The 26,201-nt window shown below is 37.3% G+C and overlaps 1 protein-coding gene across 1 annotated transcript; it reads right to left on the reverse strand.

Annotated features, from left to right (window-relative positions):
- Positions 1 to 24,255, reverse strand: LOC104664197 (zona pellucida sperm-binding protein 3 receptor-like). Its single transcript, XM_010365669.1, has 11 exons — positions 24,202 to 24,255; positions 23,195 to 23,420; positions 22,085 to 22,264; positions 16,254 to 16,283; positions 11,561 to 11,755; positions 9,838 to 10,020; positions 8,279 to 8,482; positions 4,648 to 4,848; positions 1,962 to 2,129; positions 798 to 973; positions 1 to 249 (listed from the first exon to the last, which is right to left on the reverse strand). Exons 1-11 carry the CDS (start codon positions 24,253 to 24,255, stop codon positions 1 to 3), a joined length of 1,866 nt encoding a protein of 621 aa, XP_010363971.1.
- Positions 24,256 to 26,201: the final 1,946 nt, after the last annotated feature.

Below are 26,201 nucleotides of genomic sequence, written 5' to 3' on the forward strand. Positions count from 1 at the left end.
TTAAGGAAGAGTAGAGTTGATGAATGAAGATTCTGTATGTTGATTTGAAGGGAAAAATAAGTCCTTCATTTCCTCTTTTTCAGAAAATTTCTGATGGGTGTTCATCAATTTGTCTCTCTCTTTTTCAAGTTGTTTAATCTCCAGAGACAGCTTATACACCTCCAGGGCCACTTTCACATCCTCTGGGCTTGGGAGACACTGCATGAGTTTTCTGCCTGTGAGCACTTGCTCACAACCTTCAGGTGCCTCCTGAAAGTGATTTAAAGAAATGAGTAGGGGATGGGAGTACATTTTGAGAGTCATTACTGGCAAAAGGGAGATTGACCTGAAGAGCAAAGAGGAAATCAGGAGAGACAGTGCATCCTAGCAAGTGTTCACATGCAAGCCAAGCCCAGATCTGTCCTTGAGCAGCAACCAAGCAGGTTGAAGCTAAAAAGATGCTGGGCTCCAAAGCAGATGCAAAGCACATCCACAAGGACAACTGAGGCATGGTTCTGAGGACCAACCAGAAATGAAACAAATGCAAAACCTTTATTGTAGTTAATGTAGAACGAGGGGCCAGGACATCTGGATCAATAGACTCTCATGTCTAGAGATTTCGGCTCTAGACACACAGCAGGAAAATGTGTCTCTCTTGGCTTATCGCCATGCAAGTTTGGAAGTGCTAATTGTAGTAAGTTACTTATGCTTCCCGACAAAAGTCAGATCTCCCCATTGCTAACTGGGACAGAACCTTGGGAGAGGCCACTATTTTTAGGGATTGGTAGCACAGAACTTCCTTGAATTATACCACTTACCCACTCACACCTGGGCACTTCTGGGTACCAGGTTCTCGTCTCTGAGCAAGTGATACTTTTGGAACCGATCACACCATAGCCAGAATCACATTCTATAGTGACATTTTCAGGCTCAACGTACTGATCCTTATCCACAGACAGTCTTCCATTCACTATTTCTGGTTTCAGACACAGAGCTGTAATGGAAACATATTTTTGAGCATACTGTTTCTAAAAAAAGTCATCATATCAGTATTGGATAATAAAATGGATAAGATATTGTATTCATAATTATATTCTGGTCCTGCAGGTTGTTCTATGCTTTTATTTTAATGATAATTATAACAGTAATTATTAGCATTTATTGAACAAGTACTATATGTCAGTCTATGTGCTAAATTTTTTACTTATCTCATTTAATCCTCACTACCAATCTATGAGTTAGATACTATTATTATCACAATTCTACCAACAAGGAAAACTGAAAAGTTAAGTATTTCCTCAGTATCACATAGCTTGTAAGTGGTAAGAATTGGTGCTCTCAATTGCTCCATCCCACAGCCTTGATTTGTGTGATTCCTGATGTTTTATTTCCATTGTTCTTGCTTCATAATCTTTCTGGGTTAAATGGAGCCAGTGGTAATTATTAGCAGAATGATGAAAGCTCCAAGCACAATCAAGAGATAGAGCCTTACTTGATTCGCCTTGTTTCAGCGCCACCATCAGGTCATCAAAAGTGGAAATGTAAAGATCATGGGGAAATGGTAACCATCATGAAGTTTTTGTGGAGATTTCCAACACGTCATAATTTGGGAATTAACACTTGAGATTCCTCTTTCTTGAGTAGTTGAAATTAACTCAGGATTCTCATGAAAACTAGAGTCACAAAGGTATTCTCAGGTAAAAGATATTGTCTCAACATATTCTGGAAAGATACATAAGAACCTTGTAGTAGTGGTTCTCTCTGAACATAGGGCAAGCTATGATTTTGGAAGACTGGAATAGGAAGAAAAGTTCATTTTCAATGTATCTGTCAATTACTTTTAAAAATATATCAGGCATAATTTAAATAGTATGAATAAATAAATAAAGACAAAATTTATGCTGCCTTTGATTAATAGGAAACATTGCTATTAATATTTTCTAATTCTGTCTTCAATGGATTATGAGTTGAGTTGGAGTTACCTTTACATTGAGGAAGTGCATGTTGCCACTGAAAAGACTTGCAGTAGATTGTAGCAAATCCAGCCAAAACATATCCTTCATCACATTCGTATGTAGCCTCAGGATAAGGAGTTATTAAAATAACTTCCTTGTAGTGTCCATGGGCAATACCGGGAGGGTAACTGCAAACTTGGATGATGAGAGATACAGAAAAGCATGAACTCATAGTTTCAAATTAATCACCCCAAATCTGAGTGATCTGTAGGAGATTCAAATGTTCCCATCCAAATCCTTTTTCCATAAGGTAACTTGACACAACTCAACATTTATACTGCTTTCCACCTGAGAACCTACAGAAAAGCTTGATGTGAATGAAAGCAACTCTTGAGTTGAGAGAATCCTCCATTTTATAGAACTTTTCTTGGTTTTTGTTTACATGATCACTAAAATATTTCACTGCTTAGGGAAGTTAAATGAGCTTTGGTATGAAAGCATAAATTCAACCACAGAGAGTCATGTTAAATGAAAATCAATCTCAATAGAAGTCAGACTAAGTAAAGGAAATATGTATCTGTGAATAGTTGTAAAGGCTCTGAATAACTGCAGGATCCCCAAACAATCTTATCCATAACTACAACACCAGCAGAACATAATTAGCATATTTTACAATTTAAACAATGATTTCAGTGTTGACATAAGTAATATGAAATGCTGGGGTAGTTACGCTAGAAGGGAACGTTCAAGTTTCAGGAACTCTTGTATGAAAAATTGCAACAAATTTAGAGCCCTGGGAATGTCAAAGGAAGTCCTGTGTTGAAGGATGATTGCCTCCTAAGATTAAAACTAAGTGTCGGAGATTTTAAAATGCTCTATTTTCTAAAAATAAAATAATCAGCACCTTTAACAAACCATGGACATTTGAAAAAATAAAAGTACCTCTATTGGCCTTTCTTTTTCATGGATCCTTCAAATTCATCTAGCACTTTTTGTTTTTTTCTTTTCAGATGGAGTCTTACTCTGCCACCCAGGCTGGAGTGAAGTGGCGTGGTCTCAGCTCACTGCAACCTCTGCCTCCTGAGTTAAAGCGGTTCTCGTGCCTCAGCCTACCAAGTAGCTGGGATTACCAGTGTGCACCACCACACCCAGCTAATTTTTGTATTTTTAGTAGAAATCGGGTTTCACCACGTTGGCCAAGCTGGTCTCGAATCCCTGACCTCAGGTGATCCGCACACCTCAGCTTCCCAAAGCGCCGGGATTACAGGCATGAGCATCCACACTCGGCCCTATCTAGCACTATTTCTGTTTAACCAAACTAGTCAACGCCTCCTTCCCTAAACTTGTCATGTACATTTCCACTTCTATATATTAACATTTCCTCCTGGGACTCCTCCTTATCAGAATTTGCTTACCTTCTCTAATTGTTATCTCAAGTCCTACTTCTCCATGAAACTTTCTTTGATTATTTCAATACACAATGTCTGTTCTTTCCTTATATAACACTTGTTAGCAGTAGGTTACTTAAGATTAATAGAGTTTAATTAATGGAACATAAACAAATCGAGTGGTTCGAAGGATATGTGGTAACAAATGTTTTGTACCCATGCCATGTCCCTTTGGATTTCTGACTACAGTTGCAGATGAAATATATAGTTTTACACAAGCTCAGACTTATGCTGATGATGTTCTACAGAAAGCATTCAACGTGAATCTGTCAGTCTTACTTTGGAGCCTCTTTTGCAGCTGAAAGAGCACAGTTGCAATTGAGGCTCAGTTACTGACTAAATTACTGAAGCAGTTACTGCCCTTTCAACCCTAAACCAATGAGCAACAGAAAGTATTGGATAAATGTCCCAGTCTCCCATCCTTCAGACAGATAATTATGAAAGGCATTCCTTACACTTCTCTGTGGTCCCAAAGAATTGAGCCCCTACTGCTTATAATAGTCACCTTTGCTTATTCCCTTTGTCTCTCTCCCAACCCTCACTCCTACCTCCTAGAATCACCTCCAAAATAAACAACTGGCTCCCAAGTCATTTTTCTCAAGTTTTGCTTTTAGAGAAACCCAAACTATAGTACCAAGTAATCACCATCGTGTTGATGTGAGGAGTCTTTCATAATGAAGATACTTCCATAATAATGACATTTTCAATGTCTTATCCTGATTAGAGACAGATATTTATCACCTAAATGCTTATTTCTTCTCCTTGGTATTTCAACAGAGAGGTGGTTCAGTAGGTCTGAGTCAAAGCAAGGAAAGAAAAGGCTGACACTGTCAGCCACCAGGCTTCAAGGCTCTCCCTAACAGATCACTTCTTCAACCTGGAGCTTCCATTGTTACACAATATGTAAATCATGTTTTCTGCCTTGACTTATAAATATGGAGCTTTGTGAGGTAGTGTCCCTCTTTACTAAAACATCAGCATATATGCAGGAAAAATGACAAAATGAAACTGAAAGACTTCATCAATTCTACTTTTTTCTCTTACGAGAAAATTTCTCCTGTAGGTTTGTCTTCCAACATATTTTGTTCTATAGCTGCCTTGCATGATGCTAGTGGTGTGTATCTGTGATCTTCTTTCCACAATGCTTCTTGGAGGAACAACCTCAAATTCAGTTAGTTGTAAGTACTTTGATCTTTTGTGGAACCAAGTGGAATCATTTGGGGAAACTAGGAAATAATTAGGACAAGTTCTCTCAATATTCTTACCTGGCTCACATGCTGGCATTTTAGGCTTCCATGTGCCATCTGTATGGCATGAACTCTCCCCATCAACAGAAACAGGATAATAGCCTTCATCACACATATATGAAATATAGTCTCCATAGGCATAGACACATTTACCAGTGAAATACCTCCTTTCATTTATGATTCTGATATTCTCCAGATCTGGTGTTGGGCAACATACCCCTGATGAATTAAAAAATGTTCAACATTACATGTCTGTATCAAAATATCTCAGGTACCCCATACATATATACACCTACTATGTACCCACAAACATTTAAAAAAAATTTTTTTAAATGATGTTCACGTTTAGTAAATCAATCAGGAGGACACACCTTTGGCTGAAGACCTGATTCCACTTTATAGATGTTAATATCTGAAGACAAACTCATAGAAGCGGAGAGTAGAACAGTGGGTGCAAGAGGCTGGAGAAGGGAGGGGAAATAACTCTCCACTTGTTTAACAGGTGTAAAGTTTCAGTTGTGCAAGATTAATAAGTTCTAGAAATCTGCACTACAAATAGTGCCTATAATTAACAGTACTATATTGTACACTGAAAAACTTGTTGAAAGGGTAGATCTCATGTTAAGTGCTTTTGCCATAATTTAAAGAGAAAAAGAGAAAGAAAGAAACAAAGAAGTTGAGAGAAGAGTTAGACCAAATATCTTCTCCGAATTCCGCCATTGTTTGGTTGAAATGCTATTACTTCATTTCCCTCCAACTGTGTTTCTTCATTAGAAGTCCTTAAAATTAGTGTTGATTTTGGCAGTGATGAGCTAAGCAATTTAGATTCACCTCCTCTTTGATAACAAGTAGAAAAACATAGTGGGAAGGGGGCGGTTAATCCGTGAAGAATTCAGGTGCTAAGACCTTAATGGTCTTAGTTCTTTAAATGAGAAAGAAAGGTACCCAACGAGGTATGCCAGGAATGTAGATATATATATACACACACACACACACACACACACAAACACTATATATGTATAATATCCCTTGGTATTTCAACAGAAATACCAATATATAATATCATATCTATATTTCTCTGTTGAAATATATATAATATTATATATATAATACTATATAAATATACACAATAATTCTCCTCCCCGCAAAATACAACTGAGTGGCTAAGAAGCTGATCAGAACTCAATGTGTGTGACTGCTGGTGACCCGCAGCTCTTGGGAATCTTTAGAACTATACCTTGAAGTAAGAACAAACCAAAAATAGACCAACTATCTGTAATAAGTACTGAAACCCAGGCTTGTATCATTACATTCCCTGATTGGATTCGGGTCATTCAAAGCCCTTAATGCCTCTTACTACCTGCCACAAGCAAACAGGAGACCAGACAAGGTTATTAAAAGCCAAAGAAAGCAAGAGACAATGCTAACAGATCTGAGAGGATCCAGAAAATGAAGTTCTAAACATTGATTTAAAAGCCACTTTGTTTTGTTATGTAGAAGGAAATAAAATACAACATTGAGAATTTTGGTAGAAAAATCAATATCAATACTACAAATCCACTACAAGTGGGAACCTTGAAACTGAAAAAATAATAAAGTTAAGAATTCAATTAATAATTAATATCAGATAATACATCAATGAAGAAAGAATTAGTGAACATAATTTATATTCATAATAAAATACTGAGAAACAAAAAGTAAAAACACCAATAAGAGCACAGGAAATATAGAAGATTCAGTATAAAAGCTTAACATAAATGTAGCCAAAGTGTCAGTAGAAAAATGAAAATAGGGCTGAAATTGTACTCTAAGAAAATACTTATTTGTAATATTGAAGTATTTGAAGTTGAAAATTTTTCCAGAATCAATGAAAGGCATCAAACCTCATATTCTAGAAATATTCTAAATCTCAAGCAAGCTAAACATAAAGAAACCAACCCAGGCATATCTGACAAAAACTGCTAAAAAGTAAAGACAAGAACATCTTAAAAGCAATCAGAAAAAACAGATAACCTTCACATGATCAACAGTACGACTAATAGCAAAATTCTGGACAGAAACAATTAAAGGCAGAAGACAATGGAATGAAATCTTTCACATGACCACGGAAAATAATTGCCAATCTAGAATTTTATATCCAGTAAATATATTTTCAAATATTAAGGTGAAATAACGGCGCATTGAGGAAAAACAAAAAGAGAAATTTATCATCAACAGGTTCTCACTAAAGGAAACTAAAGAGTATTTATGAGGCAAAAGAAAGGGACAATAGATATGACTGAAGAATCAGAAGAGAATAAAATAGTAATTCTGTGAACAAATCTAAACTAATTGGATTTACTAAAATAATAATAGCAATAGTAATAATGATAATAATGCAGAGTTTAAGACACATTTATAATTGAAATACACAAAAATAAAATCATATTAAGTCAGGCAGGATAAATCAAGTTAAAGGTTTCTAAGGCTTTTCATTGCCTGGGAAGAGGCAGAAGTAGTAAATTATGTGTGAACATCATAGAAAGAGCTAAAAGTAAATAAATACCAAGTAAATACCAGGTAAAAAATGGAAAAAAATATTTAAATCAATTCAAAAGAATGGAAAAAAAGAATGTAAAACAAAAAAGTATGTAGCAGATAGATACTAGATATAAATTCAAATATATTAATAATTACACTAACTGTAAACTGACAAGTGCTCTAATTAAATAATGAAAATTGTCAAGTAGGATTAAAATATCCAACTCTATCTTGCTTCCAAGATACACTTAAAAAATATATGATTACAGAAATTTTAGAAACAAAAAACTAAAAGAAGATAAACCATGTAAACACTAACTCAAAGTTGTCAGAATTACATTAATGTAAAAGTAGAATTTTAAAGATAAAATAGTTGTAGTAATAGAGTCATTTTATAATGATAAAAGGTGAAATTTATCAGGAAAATATATCATTCTAAATGTGTATGCATCTAGCAATGTAGTCTCAAAATACACAAAGCAAAAAATGATTTGAAAAAACAAAAAAGATGGCCAGATGTGGTGGCTCACACCAGTAATCTCAGCACTTTGGGAGGCTGAGGTGAGTGAATTTCTTGAGGCCAGGAGTTTGAGAGCAGTCTGGACAACACGGGAAAGTCCCATCTTTACAAAAAATACAAAAATGAGCCAGGTGTGGTGGTGTACATTTATAGACCCAGTTACTGAGTCAGGAGGATGGCTTAAGCCCGGAAAGTTAAGGCTGCATCGAGCCAAGATCATGCCACTGCATTCCAGCCTGGGTGACAGAGCAAGACCCTGTCTCACAAAAAGCAAGCAAGCAAATAAACAAATAAAAACTCTGAAAAGACAAAAGACAAACAAAACTTTCTTAGTAACAGAGAGAACAAGCAGATAAGAAATAAATATAGATACGGGAATAGATTTGAACAAAACCATTAAAATTAGATCTTATTGATGTATATATTAACATTGCACCCAACAACTGCAAAATATGCATCTTTTCAAGTGCACACAGAACAGTTATAAAAATTAGCTATATGCTATGCAGTGAAGCAAGTCTCAGCAAATTTCAAGGATTGTGCTCAACATTTTCAATAGCAAAGAAGATACACACACATACACACCACACAAAGTTCAAGTCTACTTACTCTCACACTCGTTGGAAGATGTCCATGTCAAATTTTCCTGACAAGTCACAGTCAGAGGCTCATCTAAAACAGCTCTATAGCCAGGTTTGCATAGATATTTCAACTCAGTTCCAATTTCAAATATTTCGTGATCACTTAGGTTATAGTCATTTCTCTCCCAGGAAGCATAGGAAATGTCCGGTAGGTCGGTACAAGCATCCACTCATAAAGAAAGCACAAGGGTGAAAGAAACGTGTTACTGGGAATGGCAGAGTGACTCAGGAGCCTGTCACAAAATAGTGATATCACATACTCATTCAGCAAAAAATGAGACGGTAAAGATTAAATGGGAGTTCCAGAAAAAGACTCAGCAGCACCATTGCCCAGAAGACTAGCGTCTATTAAGTGCATGTGTCTACTAAATGCATGTGCCACTGGAGAGGTTGTACTGAGAAGCACGCCATGGTGCAGGAAGGGGACAGTTTCTAGGTGCTGGGCCAACTCTGTAGGAGCTTAGTTTTCCTTTCACATCACTGCACTTTAGAATGGTTGGTCTTCAGAGGAAGCATTAGGATCACTAGAAAGACACAGCAAAAATTTGCTCCAGGATGAGACTGACTTTCTAATCTCGTTGCCTAATGGGGAATTAAAATAAGAGGGATTCTTCTTGACATCATGACCCTATCATCTGCAACTTCATGCTTTGGCTTCAAACCAAGCCCCATGTAAGTTTTGCAGCTGGGCCTTTCGTCTTGTTTTTTTTTTTTTTTTTTTTTTTTTCTATTCAACAATATGCTAAAGGTCCGTGTGAATCAAGGAGAGGATATGTGTCTGTCAAACTGTATATTTATTGAATTTCATCACTACACATTTTGAATGGCACCTAAGTTCATGTGATAGCAGAAGAGACTAGATAAACCACAGTGTAGTGGTGGCTTCCACCTCCAATTAACTATGTTAGCTAGTGCCAGTTACTTAATCTTTCTTTTTCAGTTTTCTCATCATTAAAATTGGATTAAAAATAGCAGCTTCTTAGAATAGTTGTAAATATTGAATGGGTTAATTGATGTAAAGCACTTAGAACAGTGTTTATCACATAGAAAATCCTCAATAAATGTTAGCAATAAATCATTAATGTTATAAATGATCTGTATGTATTTACAACATCAAGGTCTCAAGACCAATATTGGCCCATAGAGCATTTCTATGCAAATTATGAAAAAGAACTGCCTTAAAGGAATCTTACTTCCATTGTTCAAAAAATTATCTTAATATGTTGATTTTGTTAGACTGAAACACTTTACTATTGTCTCCTGGAAAATTTTTACAGCAAATATGTAAGTCTACAATATCTATGAAGTCGTTTGTCTCATGACTATATGATATATATGAAATTTTTCCAATAGCACTAAGATATCATTAACAAAAAAAAAAAATCTTCCTTCTAACAAGAAAAGTATTAATGTATCTTAAAATGATTATTGGGAGTCGAGTTGGCTTGTGCCTATGAGCATGCCACACCTATATGTCAGGATAATTTTAGATCCAAATATTGGAACTCCATCGTAGTCCATACTCACTGGATACACAAGAGGGAACAGAAGGATACCACTCATTATTCGCTTCACAATAGATTAAACTGCTGCCTCTGAGGCTATAACCTTCCTCACAGTTAACCACAATAGAGTCTTTGTAAGTGTAGAGGGGTCCAAATTCAGAAACAAAGATTGCCTTTGGAATCTGTGGTCGATGACAGACAATTTCTAAAGAAGCATATAAAAAGACATCTGAGTTATCAGAGAGAAATGGCAGTAAAGAGGTGACTGTAACTGTTGGCATTGCTTCAAGGAGGGCCTAATACAAGTATATATTTAATAGATACTGAACAAAGAAAACATTTTGGAGATTTGTATACTTCAAGTTGCCAGAAACCTCAGCAAAATGAGGTCCCATCATGTTGGTCATGTAAAGTCCTCCAGCTTTCTCATCAATAACAATGAGCAATATCTAAACCCTGAAGTCCAAATCTCAATGTCTCAAAATCCTTCCATTAAATGGCCTAATTTCCTGGATGATTTTGGTTGGGAGTCAGTGACCCATGGTAATGATATGGTGTCATGCAGAGGCAGCCAGGGCATCGGAAAATCTGTGCTGCGCCTCCATAAGCAGAGAACAAGCTGTCTTCACCCCACATGTTAGTCATCACATCCTGTCAATCCTGCCAACCTTGATTCCTCTATACTTCCTCAACTTCCCTCCAGGCTCACTGCTATGGCTACAGTTGAAGCCACCTTCATTTCCTGGCTGAAAGGTTGCAACAGGTGCCTATCAGTTATGTTTTGTCTCACTTCACATTGTCCTTTTAATGTCTTCCCTTTTCCTTCGTTCCAAACTCCTGAAAGTGACACACAAGGCTTTCCTAACCTGGCCCCTACTAACTTATTCAGCCTCATCTCCTGCCTTTTCCACTTCTTGCAGTCTTTTCACTATTATGTTCTCTCTTGCCCCGGCACTGGCTGTGTCCTGTACTGAGTCAAAACAATATGTGATACTATGGTTTTAGGCACTTTAATTGCAGTAAAGAATAATGTCCTAAACCAGCAAGCTGAATCATTACTGATACTGACAAAACATCTCTTCTGGCTTCCATAGAGAGGCCAAGGGAAAGTACTTTCTTTCATTGACTTGTATTACCTTTATTACCTGCTGGTGTTGGTGTTGTTTTGTTTGCTTGTTAGGCATGCGTGGTTGACATTATTAGTGTCCACCCATATTTCCAGTTATTGTAAGATAAACAAAAGACAGTGTTTCCCAGTTACTCTGCATTATGCAGAAACAAGGAACTAGTTCTGGCCAAAAAGCTGTAATGACAAGTGATATGTGTCACTTGCAGGTCAAAGAACTGAAGAGCCAGAGACTGACTTTCCTTTTTCTCTTCTCCCGCTGAACTAATTGTGGAAGTTTTGACTTGGAGGTGTCAAAGATCTAAACAATCTGGATTACCATATAAGTGACAGCTGCCCTAGGGAGTGTCCCAGGCTAGCAGTGCACTAAGAAGAAACTTGAAAAAAACATTTACTATATAAAGGCCTTGAGATTTAGGTGTCGATTACTACTGCAGCACACCCTATGCTATTCTGACTGATACAGCATGCAACAAGATTAGTTGAACAAATGAATGACTCCATCATTGTAATGATTAGTTTCTCTTTTAATCATTCCATCTTCCCTAATAAATACGCCTTCCTTTTGCTTTTAAACAAATAAAAGAGATCAAAGCAGAACTTAATCATTCTGACTTACTTTCACAGATCGGAGGGTGTGGGCTCCAGACACCTATTGTTTTATTCTCCACCGTGCAGGAGATGGAGGCGTTGCCTATGAGTGAGAAGTAGGGGTTGCAGGTGTAAGTGACAGAGGAGGCATATGGGTAGAATTCTCGATCTCCACCGCTGTGTTTCCCATTCCCGATGTCTGGAGGGGGCTCGCACTTGGCAACTGAGGTGAGTGAGGGAAGAGAAAGAAATACTCAGGGTAGGCATTGTGTTAAATCCAAAATTCATGCAAATTCTAATGGAGGATAAAAGAAGTAGTGAAATTTCACAGTAGTGTTATTACCTAAAGTAGATTAGGTTTGTAGTCAGGTCAGAAAAAAAAAGTTTTACTTACTTACACATTCTGGGAGAGGATCACTCCAGTCAACTCCTTTACCTTGGATCTGACAACGACTGGTGGTTGAGCCAATTAAGAAAAACCTAAATAAGGTAGGTCAAAGATTTTAGTGGAATTCATTTACTCTAGACATAAATTATCCATGAGGTTTTGGACAAATCAGAAAAAAATAAATATTGAGTACTATGCTTAGTACATGTGTGATGTAATAATCTGCACGCCAAATCCCCACGACATGAATTTGCGTATATAACAAACCTGCATATGTACCCCTGAACCTTTAAAATTTAAATAAAAATTGTAAAAATATATATTTTTGCAAACTTTCTTATATCCTGTTTGTTCTCCTGAAAATGTATTTATCTTTCTAAAAAGTCATTTGCTTCCCATAAGTGCCTTTCTCCCATCACCTACTAAAATGGTATATAAGCCCCAAATTCAAATCACCCCCTTTGAGTTACTCATCACCAAGCTCTCTCACATGTATGTTGCATCAATAAATACTGTAATTTCCTCCTGTTAAAGAAAAAAAGAAACAAATTTTTATTAAATATTTTGAAATGAAAAAATAATGCTTTCTTGATTTCTAATGTCCATTTAGGCCAGCTTGCAGTTACGTTTTCTCATATCAAGCAAAGGCTTTATTTGTTCAATTTTAAAATGCTCTAGCTTGTCTAAGCAACTTAAGTTTTTTCTTTGTATCACATGGTACCCATTCGCAATGAATAAAAATAGAACAGAACAAGTTTTACACCTAAAATCTGAGGACTTGGCTTAAATCTTACACTCTTCCTAACAAGCTATAAATCAGGCAGCTCAAAACAAGTAAGTGGTTCACTCAAGTTTGTTATGTAGTTTCCTTTAAATAAAGGAGCAAGACACATTACTGATGTGTACTAGTACTCTGACCTCTAATTTGAATCTTTCTTCTGGCTTCTAGAGCTTGGTTTACTCTCATAAACCTGAGAGTTCCTTAGGAACTCTTAAGTTCCTAACTTCCTGATTATCACCTCATTGTTCTTGCTCTTGACAAGTCCCAGTCTTTCTTCTAGGACTTTTTGCCTTTAAAAAAAAAAAAAAAAATTTACCCTGAATATCAATAATAAGCTCCTGAATAAAATATTATCAAACAGAGTCCAGGAACACTTTAAAAGAAAATTATACAATGACCAAATAGGACAGTTTTATTTCAAGAATAAAAGGATTCTTCAAAATTAGGAGATATATTAATACAGAATACTTTGTTATAGACTGAATGTACCTACTCAAAATTTGTATGTGGAAGCCCTAATCCCCTTGTGTGGGTATCTTTGCATAAGGAAGTAATTAATGTTCAGAAGGGTGGGGCCCTGATCCAATAAGATTAAAGTCCTTATAAGAAAAAACACCACAAAGATCTCCCACTTGCAGTCCCTGCGCCCTCATGCTGACACCAGGGGAAGGTCATGTGTGGACACAGTGAGAAGACAAGCAGTCATCTGCAACCCAGGCGGGGAGCCCTCAACAGGAACCAAACCCTGCGGGACCTTGTTCTGAGACTTCTAGACTCCAGAACTGTCCCAGTCCATGGGATTTTGGTATTTTGTTATGACAGCCTGAGCAGACTAATATATACATGATATTAATAAATCTATTAAGAAAAATCATCTTGATAGTCACTAAAATGGCATTTGAAAAATAATCAACAATTAGTTTTGGCCAAAAATGTTCAATATAATGGGAATCTGTGGAGATACAGCTCCACTAAATTTAGGAAGAAAATGCTTACTAGTCATTTCTGCTAGAGTCAAGAATAAGAGAACAATAGCTGGTATCAATTTTTTATTTGAGGTAATTGCTAGCGTAAGTACACAAGAAAAAGGAATTAGAAATACAAAAATTGGAAAAGAGAAAATAGCAGAATCATTATTTTCAGATTACATAATTAGATATCTGGAAATCCCAAGAAAATCTAACTGTATTAGTCCGTTTTCACACTGCTGATAAAGACATACCTGAGCCTGGGTAGTTTATAAAGAAAAAGAGGTTTAATGGACTAACAATTCCACATGGCTGAGGAAGCCTCAAAATCTTGGTGGAAGGGAAAAGGCATGTCTTACATGGCAGCAGGCAAGAAAGAATGAGTGCTAAGTGAAAAGGGAAACACCTTATAAAATAATCAGATTTCGTGAGACTTAATCATCACCATGAGAACAATATGGGGGAAACCGCCCCCACTCCATGATTCAGTTATCTCCCATAGGGTCCCTTCCACCACATGTGGGAATTGTGGGAGCTACAATTCAAAATGAGATTTGGGTGGGGACAAAGCCAAGTCATATCATCAACTGATAGACTATTATAAGTAATAAGGAAATTCAAGGTATTAGCTGAGATAGGAGATTAATATATAGAAGTAAGTAGTTTCCATATATATGAATAAAAATTGTTAGGAGATATAATGGAATAAAAGACACCATTTGCAATCTCAAAAATAAGACAAAAATAAAATAAGATAGCAAAGACTAAACATAAGAATTGAAAAATGTAAATGGGGAAAACTTTAAAACAGTCCTGAAACACACACATACAGCCACACACACATAGACGACTAGGACAAATGGGAAGTCTTGGCTGGCAAGATGCAACATCATAAAATGTCTATTCTCTTAAAGTTCATTTAAAAGCTTAATACAATTGATTAAAAGTAAAACTCAACCAATTTAAAAGTTCATATAGAAATATGAACAAGCAAACATAGGAAAACTATAAAAACAGAACAGTCAGGCGGATACCTCTAAGTGATATTGCACACTAAAAATTCAAGAGAAAGGACCTGGTTGTGTGAATACACAGAAAGACTAAAAGCATTGAATAGAACATCTAAAAAAGACTGATATACACTGAAGAATTAAATACATATTTTTAAAAGATGTTCTCTCACATGGATTAGGTGTAGATCTATTAATAAATGATGCCAAGACAATGTAAAGGCCATCTAGAGAAAGATATGGATTCTTTCTGTATATTTTTTTAACATTTGCATGTGAACCTATACTTATCTCAAAATAAAAAGCTTTTCATCCCTGAGAGGTCTGAAAAAATAAAAAAATTAAAAAATACTATACAGAGATTTTTTCTCTCTTTAATAGGCAAAAATTCAAAAGTTTGATAAAATAGTGAATCATGGAGGTATAGACATAGGCATTTGTTTATATTACAAAATATTACAGTTTATAAAGAGCAATTTGGCAATATTTAGCAAAATTTCAAAGCATCTTCTCTTTAATCCAACAATCCCACTTCTGGGAATTTGTCCTACAAACATCTCTCTGTATTAATACATATACCATAACATATATACAAAGTATGCATCAGGACATTGTATGTAACAGGAAAAGATTGGAAACACACAAAAGTCCATCAGTAGGAATCATTAAATAAACTATGATAAGCTACGATACATGCGTTAGAAAACTATACAGCTGTAAACATACATATACACACAGACAGAGAGAATGAGGAAACACTTGGTGCATGAATGTCAAAGATCTCTAGTACATATTTGTCTTAGATGTTTCTGGTTGCTTTAACAAAATACCATAGACTGGATGGCTTAAACAACAGGAATGTATTTCTCACAGTGCTGGAAGCTAGGAAGTCTGAGATCAGGGTACCAACATAGTTAGGTTCTGGTGAGGGCCCACTTCCTGGTTTGCAGATGGTTTGACTTTCTGCTGTGTCGTCACATGGCAGAGAAAGAGACAGAGAGAGAGAGAGAGAGAGAGAGCTCACGTCTTTTTATGAGGACACTAATCCCCACATGAGGACTCCGCTCCCAAGACCTAATCATCTCCCAAAGGCCCCATCTCCAAATACCATCACACTGGGGATTCAGATATGAATTTTAAGGGAATACCAAAAAAATTCAGTCCATAGCAATATTGTAAGTGAAAAAAACAAAAGCAAGGTTCAAAACATTGTACGCAGTCAGATATCTTCTGTTATAATAAAGGGGGGGGGGGAATGTTGATAAAAATACTTGTACTCACTTGTATTTATAGAAGTAAACACTAAAGGGATAAATCTGAAATTAATCAATGTCATTTTCTGTCAGAGGGTAGAGAGAAATGGGATGAATGAGGGTGGGGTGGAAGTGAGAATTACTGATGTATGTCTTTTTTTGCCACTTTTATTTTTGAAACATATAAATGCATTAACTCCTTATAAAAATTAAATGAAAAGGAAATTATTGCTTCTAGGTTGCCTTATACTCACCCCTTTGAGCAGCTGAATTCTATGGTTGAACCAAGGAGAAGATCTTTCTTAACTTCCACTATCCCATTGATTAATTCTGGATTTCTGCATTGTTTCTCTAGGAGGAAAATTAAAATAATGACTCATGATTCCAATTACTCACAAAATAGAACATTAGGGGAAAAAAAGTCTGGTTCACTAACTTTAACTCCTGCTTCCAGATAGACCTAGAGATATTTTTCAATGCTTATTTCTTATTCTGACTCATTTTTTCTCTTTCTATGGAAAGAGGGCGCTTTATGGAGTGGGCCCTATTTCTCTTATCCTTTAGTACAGGGAGAAATATAGAGTAGATAGAAACCGGCCTGGATTGCTCCGGTCTGAACTCAAATCACGGAGGGCTTTAATCGTTGAACAAAGGAACCCATGATAGCTGCTGCACCATTAGGATGTCCTGATCCAACATCGAGGTCGTAAACCCTGTTGTCGATATGGACTCTAAAATAGGATTGCACTGTTATCCCTAGGGTAACTTGTTCCGTTGGTCAAGTTATTGGATCAATTGTGGGCATTGATTCGCTTTGGCTGGTGTAGCCTTAGCATAGGTTGTTCGGAGGCTGAGTTATGCTCCAAGGTCACCCCAACCAAAATTTTTAATGCAGGTGTAGTAAGTTAAAGTCCACAGATTTGTATGGTTTAGATTGCATTAGTAAATTAAAGCTCCATAGGGCCTTCTTATCTTATTATCTTATGTCCGCCTCTTCACGGGCAGGTCAATTTCACTGGTTAAAAGTAAGAGACAGTTGAACCCTCGAGGTGCCATTCATGCAAGTCCCTATTTAAGGAACAAGTGATTATGCTACCTTTGCACGGTCAGGGTACCGCGGCCGTTAAACATGTGTCACTTGGCAGGCGGTGCCTCTAATACTGGTAATGCTAGAGGTGATGTTTTTGGTAAACAGGCGGGGTTAAGTTTGCCGAGTTCCTTTTACTTTTTTTTAACCTTTCCTTGGAAGCATGCCTGTGTTGGGTTAACAGTGTGAGTAGTATTAGTTTTGTTTGTGTTTGTAAATATTGGACTGTTAAGTATCGGTGAAATTTTTCAGTCTGATGTAGGCTTATGCAGTGGAGAAAATTTTCATGTTACTTACACTAACATTGTTGCTTCTATGAAATAATAGATTAATCCAATGTGATGCGAGGAGTTCAGTAGTACGTTTGGGATTTTTTAGGTGTTTGATGTTGAGCTTGAACGCTTTCTTAATTGATGGCTGCTTTTGGGCCAACTATGGAAATTGGATTTTTTTTACTCTGTATACAAGGTTTTTTCCTAGTGTCTAAAGAGCTGTCCCTCTTTAGACTAACAGTTAAGTTTACAAGGGGATTAAGTGATTCTGTAGGTAAACTTAAGGTTGAACTAAGATTCTATCTTGGATAACCAGTTATCACCAGGCTTGGTAGGCTTGTCACCTCTACCCAGAAATCTTCCCACTATTTTGCCACATAGACGAGTGTGCTCTTTTAGCTGTGTTTGGGTTGCTCGTCTGGTTTCGAGGAACTTGGCTCTAGTTCTCTTTGTGAAGTTGTCTCTGGTTAATTCGTTATGCAGAAGGTATAGGGGTGTGTCCTTGCTGTTTTGTGCTTGGTTGGTCTTTTTTCATCTTTCCCTTATGGCACTGTGTCTATAGCACCAGGATAAAATTTCTATCGCCTATACTTTTGTACGAGTGAATGGTCTAGTAGAAGTTATTTGGTATTAGTATTGATTGGGTTTGGTGCTAGCATTAGCTCAAGGCAATCAAATTATATTGAGGTCTTCAGGGTGTAAGCCGGATGCTTTATATTAAGCTATGCCTTGGTTTATCCAAGTGCACTTTCCAGTACACTTACCGTGTTACGACTAATCTCCTCTATATAGATATGAGGGGTGTTTAGTTAAGTTGATCCTTAAATATACTTGAGGAGGGTGACGGGCGGTGTGTACGTGCTTTATGGCCTTATTCAATTAAGCACTCTGCTCTTAATTTACTGTTAAATCCTCCTTGAGATTTCATAAGAGCTATCGTGGGGTTTTCTGGGGTAGAAAATGTAGCCCATTTCTTACCACCTCATAAGCTACACCTTGACCTAACGTTTTTGCCGGGGCACTAATGCTTAATTTATAACCTTTATTAGGGTTTGCTGAGGATGGCGGTATATAGACTAGGGGAGAGGTGGTGAGGTGAATCGGAGTTTATCGATTATAGAACAGGTTCCTCTAGAGGGATGTGAAGCACCGCCAAGTCCTTTGAGTTTCAAGCTGTTGTTTGTAGTATTCTGGCGAGTAGTTTTGTTGTTCTAACTATTGAGGTTTAGGGCTAAGCATAGTGGGGTATCTAATCCCAGTTTGGATCGTAACTGTTGTGTATTCAGAAGCTTTAAAGCCACTTTCGTAGTTTATTTTACATCAGCTGGTGTTTTTTACAACTTAGATGGAGTTTAGCTTTATTAAAATAGATCTAAAACACTCTTTACGCCGGTTTCTATCAGCTTGGGTTAATCGTATGGCTGCAGTGGCTGGCACAAAATTAACCAACCCTGGGTGTAGCATAGCTTAGTTAAACTTTCATTTATTGCTAAAGGTTTGTCACTGCTGTTTCCCGTGGGGGTGTGGCTGAGCAAAGTGTTCTGAGCTCCGTTGTGCATGCTTGATACTTACTCCTTTTGATCGTGATGATTTAGAGGGTGTTTTCACTGGGGCGGGGATACTTGCATGTGTAATCTTGCTAAGAGTTAATAGAAAGGCCAGGACCAAACCTGTCTGTTTATGGGATGTATGAATCCGTCTAGGCATTTTCAGTGTCTTGCTTTAGGTTGATTAAGCTACATAAATGGGTTTTGTTAAATTTGGGGGGATTATATATGGTTGTGAGGTTCTGTCTTTGGGGATTGTGATAATGAGGGTGTGGGTCTGGTAGCCAGTAGGTATGTAGGTGGGGTAAAATAGAGAGGGAGTTAAAGTTGAAAGTAGTAGGATGAGATGGAGATTGTGTTAGTTGAGGGCTAGCAGTTAAAATTGTGCATAGCTAAAAGATGAGAACGCAGGCTCTGGCTTGGTGAATTGAGGCTTTTGTTTTTGGGGTTTGGCAAAGGTATATTTATAGGGGAAAGGCCAGAGGTGGGGGACGGGGGCTTTGAGAAAAAAAGTAAAAATTTGTTGTGGTTTTATAGTTTAGGATGAATATACTAAACTAACCAACTATATTAGGATTGGTTATTGTTATGTCCAACAAGCATGAATTAAATAACACCTTATCGGTAGTTATGCGAGGCTGGAATATTGAACATAGGTGTGATCAGTAATAGTATGTACTAGGAATCGAAGACAGATCCTGCGACATACGGTGTGGCGGGGTCAGCTTTCTTCGATGGGGTCGCGTGCACACCCGAGATAAAAGATACCAAATGCATGGAGAGCTCCCGTGACTGGTTAATAGGGTGACAGACCCGTGATCCATCAAGATGTCTTATTTAAGGGGAACGTGTGGGCAATCTTAGTCTCATGGCCCTGAGGTAAGAACCAGATGCCGGATACAGCTCACTATAGCTACCCCCACGTGTTATGGGTCCGGAGCGAGGAGAGTAGCACTCTTGTGCAGGAGATTGATTTCACGGAGGATGGTGAACAAGAAACCACTAACTGAGGGGGGTATCCGTGGTGATGAGAATATATTTGACTTATATGTGCTATGTTCGATGAACGGTGTAATGTACTGTGTACGATAACTGAGTTTTGGTATTAGTTGGTATCCTTGAGGGAAAACTTGATCTTTGGTAGTTGATGTTATGTTCTACAGTTGGTTAAGTCATGAGGATTCTTGCTTGTAAGCATATTTACAAGGACAGTTTGTAAGTGTGCATAAATATGTACGAAGTACAGTTAAGCATTTGTAGTACTATGTAATATTCGTGTTGGCTAGCAGTAATGCACGAATTATATAGGAGGTTGTAAAATAAGTTAGTACTTAAGTCGTACTTAAAACGTGCACCCCATAGAATACAGAGAGTAGTTTAAATTAGAATATTAGCTTTGGGTGCTGATGGTGAAGTTAAGTGCTTTCTCTCTGAGTTGTCCTGGGGAGAATTCTCCATATCCGGTTTACAAGACCGGTGTATTAGCTTGTATTACAAGGGCAGGTTCATTTGAGTAGATTGTTTTCGGTTAAGGAGGCAAGTGGTATAAGGGTTCGGATTGTGATAAAGTATATTAGGGATGCTATTTGTCCGATAATAATGAAGGGGTGGTTTACTGGTTGGCCTCCAATTCAAGTAAGGGTCAGTAGAATTGTGATTAGGAATCAATATAGGAATTGGCTGAGTAGGCGGAATGTTATGCTTTGTTGTTTGGATTTGTGAAGTATGGGGATAAATGCAAAGATGAGGATTGATAGTAGAAGTACTAATACACCTCCTAGTTTGTTAGGGATGGACGTAGAATTGCGTATGCAAATAGGAAGTATCATTCTGGTTTGATGTCGGGGGTGGTGTTTAGGTGATTAGCTGGAGTATAGTTGTCTGGGTCACTTAGTAGGCCGGGTGAAAATAGTACTAATATTATTAGGGTGAGGAGGAGGAGGATTAAGCCGAGGATATCTTTGATTGTATAATAAGGGTGAAAGGTAATTTTGTCGGAGAGAAAATCCTGGAGGGATTGTTGGATCCTGTTTCGTGAAGGAATAGTAGATGTAAGGTTGTAAGGGCTGTAATAATGAAGGGTAAGATAAAATGAAGGGTAAAGAATCGTGTGAGGGTGGGATTATCAATTGAATATCCGCCTCAGACCCATTGGACAAGGTCAGTTCCAATGTATGGGATGGCTGACAGGAGGTTTGTGATTACTGTGGCACCTCAGAATGCTATTTGGCACCATGGGAGTAGGTAGCCTATGACGGCTGTTGCTATAGTTATAAGTAGGAGTATAATGCCGATATTTCAGATTTCTGGGAGGAGGAATGAGCCGTAGTATAGGCCTCAACCGATATGTAGGAAGAGGCAGATAAAGAATATAGAGGCACTGTTAGCGTGGAGATAACGGAGGGTTCAGCCATAGTTTACCTCTCGGGTAATGTGTGCAACTGAGGAGAAGGCGGAGGAGGTGTCTGGCGAGTAGTGTATTGCTAGGAATAAGCCTGTGATGATTTGTAGGATTAGACAGGTAGCAAGGAGTGAGCCGAAGTTTCATCATGCGGAAATATTGGACGGAGTGGGTAGGTCAATGAAGGAATTATTAATTATTTTTATAAGTGGGTTTGATTTGCGTGTTGTGGTCATTAGTGTTTTTATAGTTGAAATACAACGATGGTTTTTCATATCATTAGTCATGGTTAGAGTCCATGTGGAAGCAATGACACACACATATATATGTGTGTATTTTTTTTTTTTTTTTTTTTTTTGGAGACAGAGTCTCGCTCTGTCGCCCAGGCTGGAGTGCACTGGCCAGATCTCAGCTCACTGCAAGCTCCGCCTCCCGGGTTCACGCCATTCTCCTGCCTCAGCCTCCCGAGTAGCTGGGACTTCAGGCGCCCGCCACCTCGCCCGGCTAGTTTTTTTTTTTTTTTGTATTTTTTAGTAGAGACGGGGTTTCACCGTGTTAGCCAGGATGGTCTCGATCTCCTGACCTTGTGATCCGCCCGCCTCGGCCTCCCAAAGTGCTGGGATTACAGGCTTGAGCCACTGCGCCCAGCCAGATGCTATATTTTAACTGTTAGAAAAATATGCCCAAGTGTATTCCCAACTGACTCCTTCCAAATACTATAGGTGATGTTAATTTTGAACTCTTTTGATCAAAGATTTTCATATGAATTAAGTAATTCATTAAGTTCCTAAAAGAACTTTCTGGGAAAAAAAGTAAATGTGAGAAAAATAAATGTTGATACTTACTTGCACAAAAGATACTATAGTTCCATGAGCCTTTGGCATCACAAATCAGTCGACTTGAATTGATTTTCCCATACCCAGGGTGGCAGGTGTATTTCAGAGTAGTTCCAGTTTTGAATTCAGTATCATACAACGGATTTATTGGAGAAGCAAATGGTAACTTGGGTGGAGGACCACAGTCACCTGCACACACACAAAACATGGCAAGGAACATCAACAGCTATATCTTGGGACACAATATCTCGATATCTGAGTACTAAGTTTCCTAGAACAGAGACCATGATTTTCTCTTTCATCATAACTCCTATTATGTCATTGTTCAATGAGTGCAGTAAGTGATCAATAATACACACTTGTTGAGTAATGATAATGAAAACGATAATGAGTAAAGGCAGAAAAATTTCATCCGTCTTTGACTGTATAAGTGCTAATTTATTAGAAAGTGAATGAATAGACTTGATTTTCATCATTCTATCAGATTGCCCACATCTGTCTGCTCAGAATATAGGCAGCTATGCTATGCCTCCTGCCTTAGCAGAAACATATTTTCTACTAATAATAGCATTACACAAGATTAGTTGCCTCAGTCAAGGATGAGGAGGCATTTCATGTGTGTCCTTTTGGACCTTTTAGTTTAGAATAAATGATCTGTTAAAAAATAAAAATATTTTTCAAAAGCATCACAAGGTGGAGAATCATTAAACCCTTGAAAAATAAAATCTTAATTCTACTTCCCTGGCAAGAATTAAACAAAGTACTGAGTGACCTTCCAAATGCCCCAGAAGAATTATACCAACCTCCCCTACATTCTAAATAACCACACAGGCAGTGAGAGTTCATGGCCAGGCTGGCAGATGATATGAATTTATTACAAGTCATGATTGCTTCAATGTTAAGTTGTTCAGAGTTTCCTGGAGAGAAAAATTCTAAAAGGGAGCATCAGGAGCATCTATAAAACAAGATTTTCTTTTTTTAGTTTATAGTATGTTTCCCAAATTCCAGGTGGTCAAATATATCCCATAATGTTAAAGATCTCTTAGACACCTCTTAAAATAGGGTGTGTGATGAACTCAGTTGTAGACTGGTTGTCTGGCCTGTCTCTTCACTACTTACCAAGAACGGTAGCCAACAAAACAGTGACCAGCATCATTTGGAACAGAGTTGAATTGGAGACTTTCCACAGCCTAGAGAAGAGCAAAGCTGCCATTTCTCCTTTTCTATCGAAGGTGGAGCCCTCGAGGAGTGCAAGTGGAGCTTTCTGGGAGTGCATGATCTGGTGCCTCTTCAGTGTTTTTCTGCTGAAAGAACTCAACTTGATAAACAGTCCTTGAATTCTTACCTGTCATAAAGTACTACGAAGAATAAAATAGGAACTGTTTTCAAGGAGATTATAATCAAATGTAGAAGAAAAGGCATTAAATGTCTGTAATAAAAGATAGCTTGTATTTTCTGACAGGAACATATTCAGGAGACCAGTAAATTCCAGAGATCTGGGGTGGACTGTACAGAGGTAATAGATATTGCTGTGAAATTTGGAGTGTTAATTGTGGGATATTTTATGGCAATAGTAAAAATTGAGTAAAGGCACAGCATTGAGAAGGTAAAGGTTATTTCTTGAAAATAGTAATTAGTACTTCAGTTTGTTTAGAACATAAGAAATTCCTGATAGGAGATGATAGTTAAAGATAGAGAGGCAGGTTAGAAGTGGGTTTGATCAGGTTTTCAATACCAAAATTGGGAGCTTGAAACTAGGAAATATATATACACTTTGTTTAAGTAACATGATTACTCTGTTTTTGAAAGACAATTATGGCAGATGTATACAATGTAGATTGAAAGAGGCAGAGAGAAGAGACAGGGAGATTGATTAAGAAGACTATAGCAATTGGCCAAGTGAGCCAAGGAAATTATCTGAACAAGGAAATGGCAGAAGAGTTATAGAAGAAAGAGCAAGCTTAAGAAAAGCAAGAAAATGATGACAGAGGAAAAGAGTTGGAGATGTCTCTATCTATTAATCATATATCTATCTATCCATCCATCTATATGATTTTCTTATGGCAACTATCAACAAAAACAAAAATCCATTGGGTCATTTAGAATTTTTTAAGTATGGTTTTTACCAACAACCGCCAACAATAAGTAGTATTACTGTTATGTTTCTTGGTTCCAGTCATTCATTAATCAGAGACTTCTTCAAAGCAAGATCTCTATAAAGTCATTCTTACCCCCAAATGAGAAAAACCTTCACATATCCTAAGTTTACTTCAGAAACAAGTTACTTAAGAAGTATTACCCAAAGTGATATATAAAATTAATTTTCAGTGAAATAAAGGATTTCACCTTTTGTTCTGAAACCTTAGGTAGGTTGAGATGGTTTCATATTACTATCTGTCCTTAATTATATGAATTACCAACTCATGTCCATTTAACTCAATAGGCCAATGTTGTGGGGCATTTCCCCTATGTTTTCTTCTAGTAGTTTTGTAGTTTGGGGTTTCATAGGTAAGTCTCTAATCCGTTTTGAGTTGATTTTGTGTATAGCGAGAGGTAGGGATCCAGTCTCATTCTTCTGTATGCGAATATCCAATTTTCCCAGCACCATTTATTGAAGACTGTCTTTTCTCCAATATGTGTTCTCATCTGTGTCAAAAGCCAATTGGCTTTTGGTGAGTAAGTTTATTTCCAGGTTCTCTCTTCCATTCCATTGGTCCATTTGTATATGAAGATTTTCCCCATTCAGTATGATGTTAGCTATGAGTTTTTTTTATATGGCCTTTATTGTCTTGAGGTGCACATCTTCTATACTAATTTGTTGAGAGTTTTTGTCATGAAGGAATGTGAAATTTTGTCACATTCTTTTTCTGCACCTATTGAAATGATTATATCATGTTTCTCTTTCTTTCTTTCTGTTAATGTAGTGTGGACACATTTATTAACCTGAGTCTGATAAACCGCCCGTGGATCCCTGGGCTGAATTCCACTCATTATAATGAATCATCTTTTTAATGTGCTCTTGGATTTGGTTTGCTGGTATTTTGTTATGAATCTTTGCATCAATGCTCATCAGGGATGTCAGCTTATAGTTTTCTTTTTTCATTGTGTACTTGTCTAGTTTTAGAATCAAAGTAATGCTAGCCTTGCAAAATGAGTTTGTAAGTATTCCCTCCTCTTCAATTTTTCTGGAACAGTTTGAGAGGAATTGGTATTAGTTCTTTATTAAATGTTTGGTAGAGTTCAGCAAAGAAGACATAAGGTCCTAGGCTTTTATCTGATGGAAAACTTTGGATTACTGATTCAATTTTCTCTTCAATTCAACTTTTGATTGGTCTGTTCAGATGTTCTATTTCTTCATAACTTGATCTTGGTAGGTTGTATGCATCCAGGAATTTATCCATTTCTTCTATCTTATCAAATTTGTTGGCATATAGTTATTTATAATAGTGTCTTATAATACTTTCTATTTCTGTGGTATTAGTAGTAATGTCTCCTTAAAATAAAAAATCTCTGTTTTATTTATTTTAGTATTCTCTTTTTTTTCTTAGTCTAGCTAAATGTTTGTCATTTTTGTTTATATTTTCAAAAACCCAACTTCTTTTTATTGCTTTTTTTTTTCTTTTTTTCTTTTTTTTGAGATGGAGTCTCACTCTGTCACCCAGGCTAGAGTGCAGTGGTGCGATCTCAGCTCACGGCAAGCTCTGCCTCCTGGGTTCACGCCATTCTCCTGCCTCAGCCTCCCTAGTAGCTGGGACTACAGGTGCCCACCCCCACACCCAGCTACTTTTTTGTATTTTTAGTAGAGACAGGGTTCCACCGTGTTAGCCAGAATGGTCTCGATCTCCTGACCTCCTGATCTGCCTGACTCAGCCTCCCAAAGTGCTGGGATCACAGGCATGAGCCACTGCGCCCAGCCTCTTTTTAATTTTTTTCATATCTTTTTCATTTATTTCTGCTCTGAACTTTATTATTTTCTTCCTTATACCAATTTTAGGTTTAGTTAGGTCTTGTTCGTCTAGTTCCTTGGGGTGATTATTAGAAATTTCTCTTCTTTTTTATGTAGGTATTTATTACTATAAACTTCCCAATTAGAACTCATTTTGCTGTGTGTCCTATAGGTTTGGGT

Source organism: Rhinopithecus roxellana, chromosome 8 (assembly GCF_007565055.1).
Source record: "Rhinopithecus roxellana isolate Shanxi Qingling chromosome 8, ASM756505v1, whole genome shotgun sequence".
Lineage (NCBI taxonomy): Eukaryota > Metazoa > Chordata > Mammalia > Primates > Cercopithecidae > Rhinopithecus > Rhinopithecus roxellana.